Source organism: Vipera ursinii (assembly GCF_947247035.1).
Source record: "Vipera ursinii genome assembly, chromosome: 3".
Lineage (NCBI taxonomy): Eukaryota > Metazoa > Chordata > Lepidosauria > Squamata > Viperidae > Vipera > Vipera ursinii.
This window is the reverse complement of record NC_139516.1, coordinates 159,382,341-159,403,433: the sequence shown is the minus strand read 5'-3', so window position 1 is coordinate 159,403,433 and position 21,093 is coordinate 159,382,341. Positions and strand designations below refer to the sequence as shown.

Here is a 21,093-nt window from a genome sequence, read left to right as displayed (position 1 = left end):
ATAATAGAGCTGTGCTGTCTTTGCAAGAGACCTGAAGCACTCTTTCCAAATCCCTTTCCAAATGTGCACAGTCCTATGACTGTATCATATGCATTCATATGACTTTTTATTATAATATTGCATTCCTCTTTATGATCTCCTCTCTATATAGAAATGGTATATGCCCATTGAACAGATAAGGAATATACATGTGTGGACAAGAATACTGAAGTATGAATGAAATGAAAAAGTCTGTACCAGCAAATTATTAAGGTAGACAAATGCGAAGTCTTACACACTAGAAAACTGATCAGAAAAGCTTTCAATTTCTTTCTCTCTCTCTCTCTCTCTCTCTCTCTCTCTCTCTCTCTCTCTCTCTCTCTCTCTCTCTCTCTCTCTCATTGATTAGTATGAGATGAGATACCATCAGTATATAGATATATCCTAGCTATATATTCCACTTTCAGACAGGAGCTGCTGTAGATGTTCTCCCCAGATGTTTAGAGGAGTAAAAAAATAGATGGGACCAAATAAGGTGATGCCGAACCCTAGCAACACAAGGTTTCTCTTTGTCCAGAAACTGCCAGGTTTGATAGTTGGCATCTAGGCTGGCTTTAAACTAGGTTATACACTTCCTAAAAGAGTAGACCTGACACTTGTATTCTATTGCCTACTACTTGAAAAACAGGGTAGAGATCATGGCCGGGAGAGTAATTCAGCTTCAGCCCCATATGTCAGTTGTATCTCATTTGGAGCAGAAGGACCTGGGGATAGTCACTTATGCCTTCATTACCTCTTAATTGGATTATTGCAGTAAATTCTATTTGGAATTGCCCTTGAAGATTATCTAGAAATTTTGACTGATGCAAAATGCAGTAGGCTGCACCCTGGAAGATGGGGAACCATTTTACACTATTATTCCTTTGTTGCAGGTGGAACATTGTATATTTCTAAATACGATTTTATAAGTTTTGTCAAATCTAAAACTACAAAAGATAAAACTATAAATAGGCAAGAAAATAGAAAAATAAAAAAGTGCAGGAGAAAAGAACCTCCCTTCATCCCCAGCAAGTTTAACTAACATTAACAAATTCATTACTATCTCTTAAAATACAGCAAGCAACACTTCATCCCAAATATCACCCATTAGCCAGACACAAAGCAGCACTCTTATCTTAATCAGCAGAAGTTCATTAAGAGTTATCAGAGATCACATAACTATTACAAACTATATATTTATTAATTGAATCATTTAAAATGTAACACATGGATTTGCTTCATCTCTTCTAGATATACAAATCATCCTGTCCTAATAAGCAAGAATCTGTTGAACATTACTAGGAATAGCAACTCATTCATTTTAACCTTGAGCAAATAAACCATCTTTGTATTTTCCCCTCTTACTTCCAACAATCTTATTTTCCCCAGATATTATCCTAACATCTGCTTTCTTTTCACATTCCGTTTCTTGTCTCAAAGTTGTTGATAACTTTAACAAGTCCACTCTAAAGAGAATATCCAAGTCACACTTCATATTCTCACTGTCTCCTCTAACAAAATCATTGACAACTTTAACAAGACCCCTTTGTAAATTCCATATGAAAAGATTGTTTGCATCATTCTTCTGGTTTAGTATTTGCATATCTTTAATTATTAAAACATCAACTGGTTTCATTTCTATAGCCAGGATTTCATCTTTTTTTTTGTTTTAAATGCACATTGAAATCAATTTCAGTTTTATGTAATGAAACTTGTTCATTTCCCATGATTCCATCAGTTTAGCTATAATAGTAGCTATCTTTGAAATTATTTCTGAATTCAGTATTCATTCTCTCTCATCAGAACCACCAATATATTTGTTTCCCTCTGGTGACTTCTAGTGATCAACCTTTAAAGTCATCTTATCTGTTATTTTTGTTCCTAAATGTAAACATGGAAAGTTTCCCATAAGAAGGATTCAATTAATTTCAAAGTCCATCTGAATCCTAAAACTTTCTAAAATCAACACCCCAATCACTCTTTGCTGAATGCAATAAAAATACCGTGTGTACAATAAAACATTTTTGTTTTAAAGTTTCTCAATTTTTAAAAAGCAATGGAAAAAAAATAAATAAATCCAAAGTGAGAAGAGAATGGCTTTCTGTGAAATAGAGGAAATAGAAATAGAGAGATAATGCTGTGGCTGAAAATAACATGTGAATGCTGGATTTGGATTTCCATAAATTTTCCAGAGAAAGAGAACTTAAGCTTACCTACATGTAATCTGAACATCTATTTTATAATGAGGCATGTGGCAGCAATTGACTTTTTGCAATCAACTGTGGTCAACTGGGAGTTGCAGGATTCTATTATGCTTATAGCTGTTAATGTAGCTTTCATGGACTTTTTGACTGAGGCTGACCTCTTAATAACTTTGGATTTGTTTATTTTTTTCACTGCATCTTAAAGATTGAGTAGCTTCAGAGTGAACAGTTAGTGAAATCACTGGGTGTATTTTCTTCAGTACTTTAAAAATTTTTTTATAAATCAGAGATCTGTAAAAAAAAATTTCAATATACAGGAATAGGACAATTGGTGTTGCTTTATAAAGATCCAAAAAAAAATAAGGGCTCAAATGAACTTGATTTAAGACTTTGAAGTTAAAAAATGGAATTTTCCTGTGGGAAATGTATATATTTATGTTTGCAAAAACTTATAAGACAACTTTGAAGGTTGGACATTAGAGGGCACTAGTAGGAAATAAAAGTATCAAGAGAGATCTATAATGAATGGGCTAAGGACTCAATCATCAAGTTATCTGCTGTTATGGAAAAATTATAGACATGATAATCCAGGACATAAATTACATAAATGAATGTCACCAATTATAAATGTATATTGTCATTAACATGGGTGAGCAGGTTTAAATCCTTAGGTAAAGGTTCCCCTGCACATGCGTGCTAGTCGTTTCCAACTCTAGGGGCCAGTGCTCATCTCCATTTCAAGGCCGAAGAGCCAGCGCTTATCCGAGGACATCTCCGTGGTCATGTGGGTGGCATAACTAGACGCCAAAGGCGCACGGAACACTGTTACCTTCCCACCATAGTGGTCCCTATTTTTCTACTTGCATTTTTACATGCTTTTGAACTGCTAGGTTGGCAGAAGCTGGGACTAGTAACAGGCGCTCACTCTGTTACGCGGCACTCGGGATTCGACCCGTCAAACTGCCGATCTTCTGATTGACAAGCTCAGCGTCCTAACCCACTGAGCCACCGCGTCCCTTGAGCCGGTTAATAAAAGTGTATAATCAAAATACCAGTATCTGCTATGACCACGTAATTCAAAGCAAAGTTCCCCTTAAGCCTACAAGCCTCTTTCCACAGAATTCTTATTCATATCCCTGATTATTTTTTCTTCAGGAAATCAATATATATATTTAAGCCTCTGTAGTCTTACTAGATAAGAAAAAGTGCTTAGGTGATTTAGATCATAATTTTTATTTCATTCTTGTTATAATGATCTGTAAAATTATCTGGGTTTTCCTAATATAGTTAAATGGTTAAATGGGTTTTCCTAATATAGTTAAATGGTTTATTGTCACATCACTTTAATAGATAACAACACCTGTCACTTGATACATTTAAGGTGATGTTTGAGAAACAGAGAACCCAGTTTTTTTGTCTAGCCCTGGAATCTCCCTCTAACCATGTCATGGAAATTTGGCAGTTTTGCCAAGGTTGATAGCATGGTTTTCTTTTGCTTTAAAGCAAAGAACAGATGAAAATGGTTGTTAAGCTTTGCAGTAGGTTTACAATGTTAACTACTTAATCATCATCATCTTCACTGTCATCATCCTTGTGTGTGTGTGTGTGTGTGCATATGCATGCATGCATTCATTCATGCGCCTTCGAATCAGTATTGACTCCTGGAAACTGCCTTGACAAGTTGCTGTACTTTTCTTGGCAAGATTTTAGAATTGATTTGCCATTGCCTCTGTCCTAGGGCTGAGAGAAAGTGAATGGACCAATGTCACCCAGCTGGCTTTGTGCCTAAAGGTTCCTAGCTGATATACCTTAACCACTTTCCCACATTGGTTCTTATTATCATCCTAGCCATCAAAAATAAATAGGAAAAAAGTATGCCCCACAGCCTTTGAAAGAGTGTCTGCCTATGCTGTTCTTGTTTGGGAGTAAATCCATTAAAATTAATAGAATTTCTTCATGTATGTATAAAAGACTATAATGCAAGAGACAACTTTGCCCTATGAAAAACTGAATTGAAATAAGTAGCATATATTATATTATCAGTTGTACTGTATCTTAAGCTGATTTTTCTCTGGGACCAATAAGCAGCCAATCTACAGTATATCTAGATATTTTTTTCCCTTCAGAAATGGCCATTTATAAATAGATGGTGCTATCTCGGGGTGTGGAAAGCAGAGAAGAAAATCTGTTTTCTTCATTTGAATTCTTATATAAGTATGTTAAGAAAACACTTACCCAGATTGTACGGAGAAAATATAAAACCTAAATCAGAAAAGACTCAAGTTACTGAGCATTGTATTTGAAATAGTTTATCCCTGTAGCAACATAAAAGGAGAGGAACAGTTGAAATATTAGTGAGGGCAGAGGGATGAATAGTAAATAACTTTAACTGCAATATGATTTTATTAACATGAATGTAAAACTGTTATTGCTAGCTTGATAGCTTGTCTTTTCCCTATCGTTCTTTTAATACAATATCAAAGCCAAGTGGACAATAACTCCAGAATAATTTCTGGAGAAGAAATGGAGATGAAGCTGCTTGTAGATATCCTCTACATCATGGCTGTCTAACCTTTTGGCTTGCCTGGGCCACATTGAGTGGACATAAAATATATAATATTTTAATGTATAAATTTTGTGGAGTTGCATTACTAGCTGTCCAGGGCCACATGCAGCCCTTGGGCCATGAGTTGGACACAGTCACTTTAAAAAGAGAGGATACACAATTTTTAAAGGAATTTTAAGTACAAATTACAACACATTTTCCAAATATCTATTTAAAGAAAGTAGCTTCTCTTAAAGATAGAAAATATATGATAGTACATATTTTAGACTGTCTGTGGAATGGATGGATAGATGGGCAGTCATTTTGTTCAGACATTGATTGTATATTTACTTGAATTTATTTTAAAATGTTCTTAATTTTAAAGGATTTAGGAATGCTGTGTCTTTTCATTTTTGTCTGTTGAGCAGAATCAGACAGGCAAATAACACTAAAGTGGGAGGAAAAACTCCCATCAATATTATACTAAGCAAAGAAATACAGACTCGTACAGAAAACACTATTTTTTTAAAAAAAAAGTATGAGAAGGGCAAGATTCAGAAAATACTCATTTACCATAGGAAATGTTATCCATTTTTTCCTGAAACTTTTCAGTGTCATGGGTATCTGAAACTTTCTGTTGTAACACATTTGTCTGTTTTTACATGTTTTTTTGGATTTGTTGTATTTTCAAACAAGGACTATTTTCTTTGACACTTTAACCATCTTATGTGGTTAAAGAAAAAAGCTGGAAATATTTCATAATCTATTTATTTTCAGTCTTTTAAAAAAGAGAACAAACAAAAATTCCCACCCTGATCTTTTCCTATTGCTTCTGGGTATTCCCCCCGCCCGGTAGTCTTCATGTCTCTGATTATAATTTATATTACACTGAGCAAGACACACACAACTGCATCTAGTATTCTCATAACACTCTTTTTGCTGTGCTGTTGGTCAAATGATACATACTAGGACATTTGCTTCTTCTAGTCAGAATAATTGCTTTTATGCCTGGTTTGATAGTCTCCTTTATTATGATGCCAGTTATATTCTAGGAGGGTTGCATTTTGCGCACTGACACCTGTACTCAGATATTTTTCATCTATTGCTTGTTTACCCAGTCCATTTAGAGATTTTCCTTGGGGAATAAATCTGCAATCCTGTTTCCGGACATTATGGACATTTATCCTTGATGACAACTTTGGGTTAGTTATGCCAACTATATGTTATGCAGCATTTTAAAACTTTTGTTTATTGAAAAGGTGGCAGCACATTTTTGTCAGGGGTCTTGTTTTTAAAGATCAAATAATTTCTATGTGTCTTGTTCCCCAGATTCTTTGGCCGGTGGTTACATTTCACATTTTTGGAGCATGCCATGGGCAGTCTGACTGCTATGGAAGATTTCGAGATTTTGTTTATTTTCATTATGGTCTCTGACCAGCAAATTAAATGTTGACATCTTAAAAGAATAAGAGGCAAAAAGCAGAACACCATGAGACAAAAGCAAGTATAGATGGGATTCAGAAAGAACAATAAAATGCCTAGAAGCTGGAAAACTTGCTAAGATATTACCAGGAGTATATATTGTTATACTACAATAAGTATAGATAGCAGGATATTAAAAGTGGGACCTAAATGCTAAAACCAAAATAGCTACAGTAGTTAATAAATATACTTTAAAATAAAATGCTAGAGTTCTACCTATCACTGTTGCTGCTGCTACTATTACTTCAAGTACTACCACTACTACTACTGCAAATACAACTACTGTTGTGTTGGGAGCACCAAAGCATTTCTGGGTTGAAAGGATTGAATGGTGACATCACTGTTGCCTAGTTGGAACCTTCTTTCATGTCCCCGTTAAGTTGCCCAACTTAGTCCAGCAGGAGACCTTATACCATTCCAGACAAATGGCTGTCCAGTCTCTTCTTAATGAGCTAAACTCATTTATCTACTTGTGGTCAGCCGCTTTTGAACTGTTGAGTCAATATCTATTGAGTATTTTAGTATTAAGTGATAACACAGGGGCATGAGCTTGTCTGTCTGTAAATATGCATAAGTAAAATCTTACATTAGTCAGTTGCATTAAAGTAAAACAAAGATAAGACAAAGTAAAAAAAATATAGGGGAACAAAATAAAATTGTATATTGTACGAAATTAACACAATATTTTTCTACATAGGGCAACTGCAGTTGAGAAATGTTGCAGCTCTCTTGAAACTCTTGGGATTCTGGTCTGGTAGCAAGGAACAACTAGTATTGTCCTCCAGACAGAAAAAAAACCACCTCTGTTTCAGATGAAAGTATAAGGGTGGAATGTAGCTTACAGTAGAAAGGGCATCAAAGTAACATGTATGCTAGGATCTCAGGTTCCTCCAAAGCACAAAAACAGGTTTGATCTACAAAGGAATATTATTATAACTTCTTTCCAATAATGCAGAAGGAAAGACATTAAATGAGATTAAAGAGGAATTTCTGTGGTGCGATGGCAGGTGACATTAGTTTGTTGGGCTGGCAAGGTCTCCAGTTTATATAATGCCAGTCATGGTGGCCTAATATCTCTTGCTCTACCTGAAGAGATACGTGATCCCTTGCTGCTATATTACAGCTCTTGCTTTTGGAATTCTCAAGGCTAGGAAACACAGTGATATGTCATTTTGTAAACTTTCTTCCAAAAAGGGGGGGGGGAATTTAAAAAGAATCACGAAAGCTGGGAAATTACAGGAAAACTGAAGCTTAAGCCCAAAATAGAGCCATATACATGGGCCCTGAAATCCAAGGGATTCAACCCAGTTTCTGATTGAAGTGTTATAAGCATTCTCAAGAATTTGGACTGTATTCTATCAAGGGATGTTAAGTTACTGGATGCACAAACCTGAAAACCATATAATATTTTGGAGACAGATTTAGCTTTGAAAAGTGTTATGGTAGCAAGTACATTCTTACCTCCTGTCGCATGAAAAAAAAAGCTGAGTGTAGCTTATCACTAATATTAGCTGTATTAGAAATAGTTTTAATGAGTTCTTCCTAGATGCCCAATTGCTGGAATACTGTTGAAATATTTAAAAGATAAAAGTTGGTCTACAGTATTGTTATTTGCCTGCTATTGATGCTTAAGGCATCTCAGTTCCCCTTGAAAAGACCATAATTTTAGTTTTGGTGTAGTTAATTGTAAGCAATTCTTCTCTCCAGTAAGAGCCAGTAGATGTCTTCTGAGACCAACTTCAGTGACTGAAAGAATAGCTTCATCATCTTGATACAAGAACACAGTCAACCATCTAAGTGTAGTGGGCCAAAATTCCTGTTTAGTTGAGCCAATAACCATTGAATTGAAATACCTGTTAAAAAGAAAGAGGCCAGGATACAGTCCTGTTAACAACTTTCTGAATGGGAATGATGCAGAAAGCTGGCTATTACTGCTACATCTAATTTGCAGCTTCTTAATTAGGCAGAGTAACTGATTACTAGTCCATTTATAAAACGGTCACTGTGGTGGTCTAGCAATATCCAGACATGCTTATGGATGCTCCCTTAGTGAACATAAGCACCACTCTGGAATTCCGGTTCTAATATCTAAACAAAATTTACCTAGATAATCCTCTAGAGTCACCAGCTTGAGTCCTACTCATTTCTCTATTGATATACCGTTTTGTAGTTTGGAGCTTTCCCCATCTTTTCTTTTTCACTTTCAAATTTGTGTATCTGAGGCCACCTATTTTAGATTTCTGCTGGGGAAGAAGCAAGTAGCAAATGATATGTTAAAATGTGATGTATTCTTCCATGCATATACCTGCATACAACATTTAAAAACAAATACAAAAATATTTGAATTTGCTTTGTGGATCCCTCTGAAGCTCTGGTGAAGAATCAGAATAATAGAATAACAGAGTTGGAAATGACATTGGAGATCTTCTAGTCCAATCCACTGCACAAGCAGGAGACCCTATACCATTCCAGACAAATGGCTGTCCAGTCTCTTAAAAGCCTCCAGTGATGGAACACTCACAAATTCTGAAGGCAAGCTGTTCCACTGGTTAATTGTTCTCACTATTAAGAAATTTCTCCTTAGTTCTAGGTTACTTCTCTTTGGGATTAGTTTTCAGCCACTGTTTTTTGTCTTGCCTTCTGGTCCTTTGGAAAATAGGTTGACCCCCCCTTCTTTGTGGCTGCCCCTCAAATACTGGAACACTGTTATCATGTCTCCCCTCACCCTTCTCTTCGTTAAACTACACATACCCAATTCCTGCAACCTTTCTTCATATGTTTTACTCTCCAGCTTCCTAATCAACGTTGTTGCTCTTTTCTGCACACTTTCCAGAGTCTTTACATCTTTTTTATAATATGGTGACCAAACCTGGATGCAGTATTCTAAGTGTGATCATACTAAGGCTTTATAAAGCAATACTAATACGTGATCTTGATTCTATCCCTCTATTAATATAATCTAGTTTTTTTTGGCGGCTGCTGCACACTGCTGGCTAATATTTGAGTGTCCACTAGGACTTCAAGATTCCTCTTACATTTACTGCTTTTGAGCCAGGTTTCACCTAATTTATACCTGTACATTTCATGTTTCTTGCCTAAGTGTAAAAACTTACTTTTCTCTACGCTGAATTTCTTTGTGTTAGATAGAGCCCAGTATTCAAGTCTGTTGAGATCCATCTTGATCTTGAGCCTATTTTCTGATTGTTGGCTGTTCCTGCCAGTTTAGTGTTGTCTGCATATTGGTTGAGTTCCCCTTCTATTCACTCATCTAAATCATCTATGAAGATGTTGAAGAGTACTGGGTTTAAAACAGAACCTTGGGGTACGTCACTGCTTACTTTCTTCTGTATAGATGTAGTTCCATTGAAAACCACACATTGAGTGCAATTTGTCAGCCAGTTACAAATCCTTCTGATGGTGATGTTGTCTATCCCACATTGTTTTAGCTTACCATGAAGTAGGTTGTGGTCTACTTTGTTAAATGTCTTTTTGAAATCCAAGTACATTATGCCCACCACATTTCACTGGAACACTCAAAATCACTCAGTGTACTCATGTAGCATGTTATTAATTGTAAGGTTTTACATGTTATGTAACTGAAATGGAATGGTTATTGAGATAGAAATCCATATATGTTTACCATGTATACAAATGATTCTATTGGTTGTTTTGCAAATACAAGTTATTTTTGTATATAAGTATTCTTCTTTAGATGGCAAAACAGCAAAATTGCAATTCCTCTACAAAGGAATTCTAACAAAAGGCAGAGAAATCACTAGAAAATAATATCTAAGTGGGATTATATATAGTTCATGAGCTTTGCATATTACAGAACATTAAATCTAGCTCAAGTTTCATAGTATGATATATTTAAATGCCTTTGTGGTTACTGGTAGAGTAATATTTAATACTGTATTAATACTGAATTTAGCTTCATGAACTGCTTGTGTGACATTTATCTTAAATAGTCACAGTAAGTCATGGTTTATTTATATGACACCATTTTTAATTAAACATCTCCTGCATTCATGAAATACTAAGGAGAAATGAAGTATCTACCTCACATATTTTAAAATTAGATCCATGACAAGGACTTTATTAATTGGGTACTGAGGACAGTAAAAGTAATTTCAGCCAAAATGAGCTATTAAAGCTTAAATACTACCAATCTCTTTGACTCTTTAAAGGCTTAAGATATATTTAATTCTTAAATAACATTCTGGTTATTTAGATTTCAGCACTGATTACAGAAAGCCACCAGTGTTTAAAAATATCATTATCCTATTTTTTTTTATATTTAACGTTTATCTAACGGAATATGTAAACTTCTTATAGTTGTTCATATTTTTCTTCTAGTTTGGTTTCTTATTGTGCAGAAATAATTTGTACATGAATAAACCATAGGCTAAAACTTTCTACATCCTTGGATTTTTTCTGGGGAAAAAATATGATAAAAAAATTAAGATGATGGCAGGATGATACCTATGCTCAAATTAAAATTCTCAATCGCTCATCCAATCCACAATGATATCTCTAGAGTTTGGAATCCGAGATTTTTTTTTAAAGAATAACAAAGTAATAAATGAAAATGTGTTAGTTTTAGAAAAAAGATAAGTATGCTTTTAGGAAATGGAGACATGATCTGTTAAAGCTAAAGAGTGGAAAGAAGAATTCTTGCTTTATTGGTTCCCAGGTAAGTTTTACTATAATACGGTGATTTGAAATCCTTATACTCTTCAGCAATAAAAATGTAAGTCAGTACAAGCTAGAAGAAATGTTAAGTCTGCCTAAATCATTTTTTAATAAAAAACGGTTACATAAAAATGAGACATATATTTATATATGCTTAAAACCGCTTTTTAATACTTAGGAGTTTCAGCAAAACACTTAAAAGAATTTTTAAAGTAATTTAAAAACTACTTTGTTTTAACCTTCAAATCATTGTATTCAAAAGGGAATTTCAGCATGTACCAATTCTGTTTATGTATGACACCATTTCTAATTAAACATCTCCTGCATTCATGAAATACTAAGGAGAAATGAAGTCCTGCCCTTCTAATATTGGAAAAGTTAATTTCACATACATGTAAGACTAGTCACTTTCCCTCCCCTTCCCCTTCCATTTGTCTAGCTTTTCATTGAAAATGTTGTCACAAATAGCAAGAAAATTAAAAAGTGTGCCTCTGCCCCCCTATTTGTCTCCTTTATAATTGTCTCCATCTTCCTTGCCTGTTCAGATAGCCAATAAGTCTATACAAAGGTTTAAAAGGAAAGGAAGAGGAAAAAGAAATATCTGTTAACAGAAGCTTAAAAAGGTAAAGGTTCCCCCGCACATGCGTGCTAGTTGTTTCCGACTCTAGGGGCCAGTGCTCATCTCTGTTTCAAAGCTGAAGAGCCAGCACTTGTCCGAGGACATCTACATGGTCATGTGGCCGGCATGACTAGATGCCAAAGGCGCACAGAACGCTGTTACCTTCCCACCATAGTGTTCCCTATTTTTCTACTTGCATTTTTACGTGCTTTCAAACTGCTAGGTTGGCAGAAGCTGGGACGAGTAACAGGCGCTCACTCTGTTACGCGGCACTCGGGATTCAACCCGCCAAACTGCTGACCATCTGATCGACAAGCTCAGCATCCTAACCCACTGAGCCACCGCGTCCCTTAACAGAAGCTTAGATGATCCAAAAAGCATGGTGTCTCGATAATTAACATACTTATTAAGGCATTAGGACACATGTCATATCTTCTGATGCACAAAAGAGATCGCTTAACAAATAAATAACTGCTTTTATTCACGAGGCATTGTCTATATTCTGTGAAATACAGGTTGACTATCCATAGCAAGCATGATATCCTTGCAAAGACAGTTGGTAGTTGTTGGTGATAGGAAGTTAATCATTCAAGAGCTGATCAGGAAAAGGAATAGAATATTTTTTCAGTTCACTCCATTTCTTCTTCTTCATGAACTTCATGTACTTCTTTTCAAATGCAGGATTGTATAAAATGACAAATCTCAAGAGAGATACAAAACATTTATATTGAATAGTATTAATGACTATACAATAAAGAGTTATGAAGCATAATAAAATGGTTCAAAAATACAATTACCAAACGAATTAGAGCAGTATAATTTACAATCATGGTAACTACATATATTATTCCTTGACATTATCATTTATGCCCTTAACATAAAACAGAGCACGCCATGTTATAATTCTAAAGCACATTTAGAATAATTGATGATTTTTTTGAATTTTCACCTTGGTGTGGATGCTGTTTCTTCAGAAATAAATTAATGCATTTGTCTAACTGAACTTCTGTCCACTCATGGTTAGGATGTATGGAAATGCTGCCATATTTGATTACTTTCTGCATTCCCCAAAGCCATGGCTACTGCCTTATACATGTTTTATTTCCAGATGGTTTCTTGCTGTAGCATAAATTTGTCTTTGTGTTTTTCTCATAGTAAATATTCATTTTTGATTTTTGCTTCAAAATTTCCCAGATAATTAATGAACATTCTGTATGCTTTTTCATTATATAACATTACAAGCTGGAGACACACATATGTTCATGAACACCCACTTATTTTGTGCCTGACATTCAGTATTTTTCTGGCTAGAAAATCCTTGTTCTTATCTTCTGTATATGTACTTTATACAATTGGGAGAATTTTCACACACCAAAAAATGTATATGGATTTAGTCAACAGTCTAATTCTTCTTCTTTTTCTTTTTTAATTTGACTCCTGAAGTTGAGCGACTGGGTTGGCAAAATGTATGATATTGTCTATAGGTGAACTTCTGGATTTATACAGTTTTGCTAATGGAATTGTAGAGGCTGTCACTGAAGTTTATATATGCTTCTGTGACTTCCTCAAGAATTACTAACTGTAAAAATAGAGCTGATTGCTGGAGGTATTTATAAAGACTGTTGTCAGTAAATGCAAGTCTCAAGAGCTCCAGCTGTGGTTCCAAGAGAGATTATATATTCTAGAATGCAACATTGTACTCAGGAGAAGAAAGGAAAGGGCACTAAATAATGGTCATAATGTTAAAAAGGAGGAGTTAGGAACTTTGCAGTATGACTTCATATCACATTTACTGCATGTTGTAACACAACACTTAGATAAATGTAGACCACCATTCTTTTATCCAGTTGCCAGGATGTAAAATACAAAGCTCAGGAGTAAAATATATGCAGTACTCTCAGTGTATGTTGCTTTTTAATAATTTTTATACAAATACAGAAGATAAATTTCAGTATGTGAATTGTAGACATCTTGAAAACTCCTCCATCCTGGAATTAAACTTGTAAAACGTTGTTCTTTGAAGACACAGAGCATGGAAAGCATTGGGGTCAAATTCTTAAAGCAGAAAGTGGATCACATTAAAGAAAAGATCATAAAAGAAAGACATTTTGTGCACACCTAGTATATTTAATCTTCCTGATACTAATTTCTCTATCCAATTTGTAATTCGGCAGAGTAATTGGAGATCTTTTCAATGATTTTTTTTCCCCCACAGAGAAGTTCCTCAGAACTGTGGGGCTTCACAGTATTGATAGAAATAGCAGTAGCTAGTGGCCACCAAAAGATGATCTTTTTTCTGGATTTGTATGTATGTATATATCTGTGCCTGTATGAATTGGGTTGAAAAAAGAAAAAAAAGTTAAGAAATTATGTCCAAAAATTGATTCTGAGAAAATTAGTCTTGGTTCTATTTCATAAGAAACTTAGGCCATTTCATTAGAAGCATTCCGCTTATGTTCAGACACATTCAGGCTGGAGATACATGCCATACATACATGCATACATCTATACATACATTGAAGCAGTAGGCGTGAGCTTAATTTTACTCCAGAAGATGGTAGAAGAAAGGAAGGCCTGGAGGAACATTGTCCATAGGGTCGCGATGGGTCGGACATGACTTCGTAGCGAACAACAACAATACATACATACATATTTTCAGTTTTTAAATGTCTATATTAGCACAAGGTTTTGTTTTTTTTAAATTCACATTAAGATTAATCTCAGGCTCTTCCTTCAAGGTAATATACTTAATATTTCCTTTCCCATTTTTCCCCCACAGCAGACTGATGGAAAGTACCTGATTTAAAGAAACGCAGTAACCTTCTATGCTTGAAGGTGGACTATAAGCTGGGTCTTGTCACTCTTAATCTCTTCACTCTTGAACAGTCATGAAAGCCTCTATCTATTCTACCTTGTGCACTTTTTGTCCATTTTGTACACTGCCAACAACACTGCTGTAAATTGACTTAATGACTAATTCCAACATCTGAGATCAAGATCATGATCCAAACTGATCATCTTTATCAAAATGATATCCAATTACACATCTACACCTCTGGCGAATTCAGCAACTGCAAATGTCTTATCCCAATGCTTGGAGATTGTAAGGGTCTGGAATAGGGTACAATAGGCTTCAACTGAATCCTGGCAAGACTGAGACACTTTGGGGGCCTTCTGGTTCTGGAACCATACCATGTTTGGTGCTGGTGGCATTACCCCCAAACAGACCCTGTGCACAATCTGGGTGTCCTCCTGGACTCATGACTCCTGCTTGAAGAAAGGTAGTAATCAGGGTTAGGAGCCTTTGCATAGATTCATGTTGTACACCAGTTGCACCATTCCCGTATCCAGGGCTCTGCTCACTGTCATTCCTGTCTTAGTAACCTGTTTGAATTTCTGTAATGTGCTTTAATAGAGTTGCCCTTGAACAGTATTTGCAAGCTTCAGCTGGTGCAAAATTCAGCAGCACAGACAGTTATGTCTACCATAAAGATGTACACAGTGGTGGGATTCAACCAGTTCACACCACTTCAGCAGAACTGGTAGCTATTTTTTTGTTGCCCAGGCCCAGAATGGACTTCAGGAAGTGGCATCCACACGGAGAACCGGTTGTTCACATATTTGAATTCCACCACTGGCTGTACATATTACACCTTTGCTCTGCGAGCTGCATTGTTTGCCAGTTCCAGGTCTAATTCATTTTTACATTTAAATCCACTTGTGGCTGGGTTATCTGAGGAACCACCTCTCTCCAAATGCATTTGCCCACCTCATCACATCTGGCAGATAATGTATACTGTGGGTTCTGTCTGTTGGAATTGCATCCGGTAGGCCCAGGAGGCAGGCCGCCTCTGCTACAGGACCTGCCTGAGCTGCCTCTGAATTTCTACCTTTAGGTAGACTTGAATAGTTTAGAAGAATCATTGGAGAGGTAGTTTGTCCACACAGCTATTCCTGTGAACCTGCTTTGGGAGTTTGTAATTTACAGTTTTGTCTTGTAAAGTCCTGCTGAGTCCCTGAGCACCTGTTTTGTTTTGTTTTGTTTCTCTGAAAATTTTGTTTTGTTTCTCTGAAAATTTACACTGCTCCTGCAGGCAGTTTTAGACAGATTATAAAGAAAGTCTGTAATAATTCACCCTTTCCTCTAATGTCTCTTGCTTTTCTTTATAGCCTTCCACGTTCACTCACTTCTTACGCTTGCTCTCCCTTGTACACTGAGGTATCAATATCATTACATAACCATTTTGCTTATCTATATATCTTTTCTCCCCTCTCCTGTCTGCCACAAGCCTTTGTTTCTTTGCTTTACAATTCGTCTTCTGATGAAAAACTCTGACTTTGTTTCTATTACTCCCACATCAGCAATCTTTTCAGAACACTCTCTATTTAGGACAACATACCTAAAGGCTAACTTGATTATGTATTTGGGGAAAACAATCTTCTAGCAGTTATGCTGGTCTGTGACCGCAATAAAGACTTGATTTGATTTGATCTTCTAACAGAATAGAGCATAGATGGAAAGAAAAAGGTTTCTCTACTACACAACCAGGCAACTTGGAATCCTCCACAGATTTAATTACAGCTTCAACAATCCTTTTCTTTGGTCATGCTGCCCAAGAGAATAATTTTGTAGAGGCACTTTTGTTCTCAAATGACTTATTCCTTAAATGTGATAAAATAAGCTTGTTTTAAGTAAGTGTCTTATCAAGGTTAGTAAGTTTTCTGGGTCAGAGATGGGCAGCAGTGACAGAGACAAGGGATCTATAAAGGCCCTCAGAATAGGAAGGTTCTGCAGAATCCAAATGTGATTTTAGGTAATATTAAAATTCGGATTATGGTTACTTATTTCAATAAGTGGGGTGTGATTCCTGCTATAGACCTTCTAGATCACAGTGGGAAATAAAACATGGAACTCTGCCTTATAGGTTGCCCTAATGGCATAACTGCATTGCCATATGCTTCCAAAAAGATTAGATAATCTAATCTAATACTTGCAAACATTGTGGTGCCATTTTCAATTTTATTTGTTGGCAATATTTGAGAAAGTCCTCATTAAATAAACAAAAATATGGAACCATTTTCAGAAGTAAAGGTATTTTATTTATTTTAGAGGGCATCTGTTAATAAGGGTTAGAGAATGTATTCCTTTTGTACTTTTTTAGAATCCTAAAACAAATTAACCATAATATTTTGCTTTATAGTACTTACAGTCTTAAGAAAAAAAAACAAAACCTTTTTTTGGCACATACTGAGATTTTCTAGTCTGGAGTAATTGCTTCAAATGGTAGGAGAAGACTGATACTATAAGTTTTATAGCACAAAATCTTTTTTGAATGATCAATATTAAAGTCTTATAGATGGATAGATTGCTGAATTGCCTTGACATTGACTTGATTCGTTTGTATGAATTTTCTCTGGGAGCAAATGGAAGATGCCTTCTATTTCCGGTACTATCCGGTTTTGCAGTTCAAAAATGACATCAGATGAATAGCTGACAATTGTTATCAACTTGTTTGATGTTAAAAGCATCAAAGAAGTTCATTGTAATCTAAATGTCAAGATGGTTCGTAGCTATATTATTGGCTGAGTGTCATTAAAAATGCTCACCTCAGAAGCACAATATTCTGTTTTTCTGTTGCATGACAAACATTAAAAAAATTATTTTTATTTCTGAACACTTTCAGGAACCTCTGTGGTACAAGTAACAGCAACTGATGCAGATGACCCTACATATGGCAACAGTGCCAGAGTAGTTTACAGCATCCTTCAAGGTCAACCTTATTTTTCTGTGGAACCAAAGACAGGTAAATATGTTCCTGCTCTTTTATCTATAACTAGCAACCTGTGATCCACTGGGTTATTGTTTCAGATATATTCCCTTATTTAAACAAAGAAGTCCAAAATCACTACCATGCTCCTGCCATCAGATGAAATCATGAGATCCCCATTGATTTTCTTGCTGCAAGCTTTCCAGGTTTTCCCATTGACTTGTGGGAAGGAAATGAGGACCACATGACAGAGCAGCTGTGCCAGTAAAGAGCAATGGCATTGAAACAGCAAGGTGTTGTTGTTGTTGTTCTTTTAAAAAAATCATTTCCACAAGAATAATGGGTCCTGGCACTCTCTTAAGTTAGGCTGAGATACCTTGGCTGAAAAGGTTTTTGCCCTGTGATGCGCTGTTTTGCCCAGTTTAAGGATACAAATGCAAGGGTTTTAATAGCTTATAGATAAGTCTTTGTGGTCTTCCCAGTTGCAATGTATGGCAGTGAAAGTTGGACCATAAGAAAGGCTGAGCGCCAAAGAATTGAAGCCTTTGAACTATGGTGCTGGAGAAGACTCCTGCGAGTTCCTTGGACTGCAAGGCGATCAAACCGGTCAGTCCTAGAGGAGATCAACCCTGACTGCTCTTTAGAAGGCCAGATCCTGAAGCTAAAACTCAAATACTTTGGCCACCTAATGAGAAGGAAGGACTCACTGGAGAAGAGCCTAATGCTGGAAAAGATTGAGGGCAATAGAAGAAGGGGACGACAGAGAATGAGGTGGCTGGATGGAGTCACTGAAGCAGTAGGCGTGAGCCTAGATGGACTCCAGAAGATGGTAGAGGACAGGAAGGCCTGGAGGAACATTGTCCATAGGGTCGCGATGGGTCAGACACAACTTTGCAACTAACAACAACAAGAAGAAGTCTTTGTGAATCACCCCTGATTAAATTTGAATTAGATATTTGAAATTCCAAGATGGTATGGCCTTTCTTTGGAAGGATCCTCTCATCATTGGTTTTGGTTGGGTATTAGTCTGATTAGGACTTTTGGTGAAAGCTTCTGATATAACTGTGCTGCTTCTGATAACTAGGCATTATATGGTGCTTGGAGGGTAGGATAATTGGTGGCAAACCTGGCCCTTTCTCAAAAGGACCTCCTGGTTACTTGCAAGTCTTGGTTGAGTGAGGATTATGGCTTATTATCAATGTTCTGCCTTAGTTAAAATAGGCAGTAGAAGTCAAAAAGTACAAGACATGGTAATATAAGATAGGTAAATTACACAGGAGGAAATTGAACAGAGACAGTTATTGATTATTTATTTATTTGCTTTATTTACTAATGTTCCCCCATATTCCTGGTAGATTCATAAGGTAAAAGGTAAAGGTTCCCCCACACATGCGTGCTAGTCGTTTCCGACTCTAGGGGCCAGTGCTCATCTTCGTTTCAAAGCCAAAGAGCCAGTGTTTGTCCAAAGACGTCTCCGTGGTCATGTGGCCAGCATGACTGGACGCCAAAGGCACACAGAACGCTGTTACCTTCCCACCGTAGTGGTCCCTATTTTTCTACTTCCATTTTTACGTGCTTTCGAACAGCTAGGTTGGCAGAAGCTGGGACAAGTAACAGGCGCTCACTCTGTTACACAGCACTCAGGATTCAACCTGCCAAACTGCCGACCTTCTGATCGACAAGCTCAACATCCTAACCCACTGAGCCACCACGTTCCTGGTAGATTCATACCAGTGTGCAAAAAATCGAAATAACTGTGAGAGCAATACAAAAAATTGTAACCTTTCAACGTGATTCCTATTTTTAGGATGTTAAAAGTTTGGGCTAGTGCCACTAAATATTAACCTGGCACCCAATCCTTCATTGTCAAGAGACTTAAATCTGCTTCAGTAATGCAGACTATAAAAATAAGGTCAGTCATGAGTCTATATTTAGAATGCTTAGTGCTGAGTTGAATTCCCAGTTGTGCGAATAGGCGAGTGTAGAAGTTAGCACAAGCAAGAATGAAGTTAGGATTTATAGCTTGACGTATTAAAGCAATTAAGTGCTGAGAAAGTGAATGAACCTCCTAAGTAATGTCAGTTTTGCCATCCCAAATGTTTTCTGATAGGCAGAGATTAAGGGAAAAGGAAACCACATTGGCCAGCTATTTATGTCAATATCAGAGCATCAGACACATACAGTATAATTGAAGTTGTAACATTCTATACCATATGTAAGGATCTCAAAGTCACCAAAGCATTTTGGAGGTACCCAATTAAATTGTTATTTCAAAACACATTCCACAGTTATTTTTTCCTTGAAAGGAGAAGAGCCAATCACACATCACTTTCTCTTAATCTTTTCCATTCAGCAGAGTTAGCCCAAGATATTCAGGCAAGCTGTAGATTACATTCAGGGTAATTTAAGGATTTTGTTTTTTGGAAGAGAGGGGAGTGAGGAATGATTAAGACAATTACCATTATTTCATCCCGGCATCAGTCATCTAAAGTGATTGTTTCATTCTGCCTAATGGGAGAGCCAATTTTGCCTTGCAGTGTCTCTATAGCTTTAACAACAAGGCACTGGTCCTTTTTAAAAAAAGTGGCTTGTCCCCTTGGATATGAGACTTAGTGAAGAAAGAGGAAAAATGTAGTTCCACCATGTTCTCTTGATTTTGGATTGGACTAGGTATTCAGAATTTGATTATCAATGTGCTACTGCAAGTAAGTTTTTATTATTATTATTATTATTATTATTATTATTATTATTATTATTATTATTATTATTATTATTATTATTATTATTATTATTATTATTAGCCTAAAATGTGTTCCAACAACCATATATCTGAAGTGTGTAAATACTTGATATTATTTCTATTCATATTAACTTTTTATTCTTGTGATCTCACTTATTTCTTTACGTATTTTCCCTCCCTTATACATCAATATGCTCTCAAACTCTCAGAGCTATGTATTGCTTTGTATTTGAGAAGCTTTCCACAAATGTTGTTTTTTGTGAAGAAATGTTTGTACACCTAACTGCACTGTATTATTCAAACATTTGTTGTTGTTTTTTGTAAAAATACCATTTCATTACCAAAATATGGCATGGGTTTTGTAAGAATATATTTTTTGGCAATTTATGCCCTAAATTGTGTCCTATCTGAGCAGAAAATCAAGAATCTATGGTCATCTGGAAAGAACTCTTCATATTTGCTAAAAATATAATGACTGTACCTAGAATGCTGTCCTTATGTACATTATGTCATAGTACTTCGTACTGTAATATTGTTATATATTATGAATGTGAGAAGCAAAAAGGTCAAAGAATTTCATTGTTAGAGCTGCCCTTGGATAATATTAAAGAATGCCATATGTCTCTTGGTACGAATAAGTAGGAATCATAAGAAAGGGCACATCAAAATGGTCTAGGGCAGGGGTAGGCAACCTCGCCTCTTTTATGACTCATGGACTTCAACTCCCAGAATTCCTGAGTCAGCATAGCTGACTCAGACATTCTGGGAGTTGAAGTCCATGAATCATAAAAGAGCCAAGGTTGTCTACTCCTGGTCTAGGGATTGAATCCCAAAATTTAAATTCAAATCAGAGCAGAATCTCCAAACAGGAATGTAAATATACATTGGTCTGAGTTCATGTTTGGATCAGATTAAAAAAAAAGTTATTTATATATTAGGATAATTGCTGCTAACAGAAACATGTTCCTGTACAGTATGTCTAGGACTTCAAACAAAAATTACGGCCTGTCAAAATCTCTGGAGAA

The 21,093-nt window shown here is 36.1% G+C and overlaps 1 protein-coding gene across 1 annotated transcript in view; it reads left to right on the top strand.

The window, feature by feature from the left end:
• LOC310638522 (cadherin-7) overlaps window positions 1-21,093 on the top strand; it is a gene marked incomplete at its 3' end in the record, with an annotated part of 123,717 nt that overhangs the window by 66,574 nt on the left and 36,050 nt on the right. Inside the window, exon 4 of the mRNA XM_083359672.1 lies at window positions 17,245-17,364. Within this exon, the coding sequence (XP_083215798.1) occupies window positions 17,245-17,364 (120 nt within the window). The remainder of the gene's footprint in view (window positions 1-17,244; window positions 17,365-21,093) is intronic.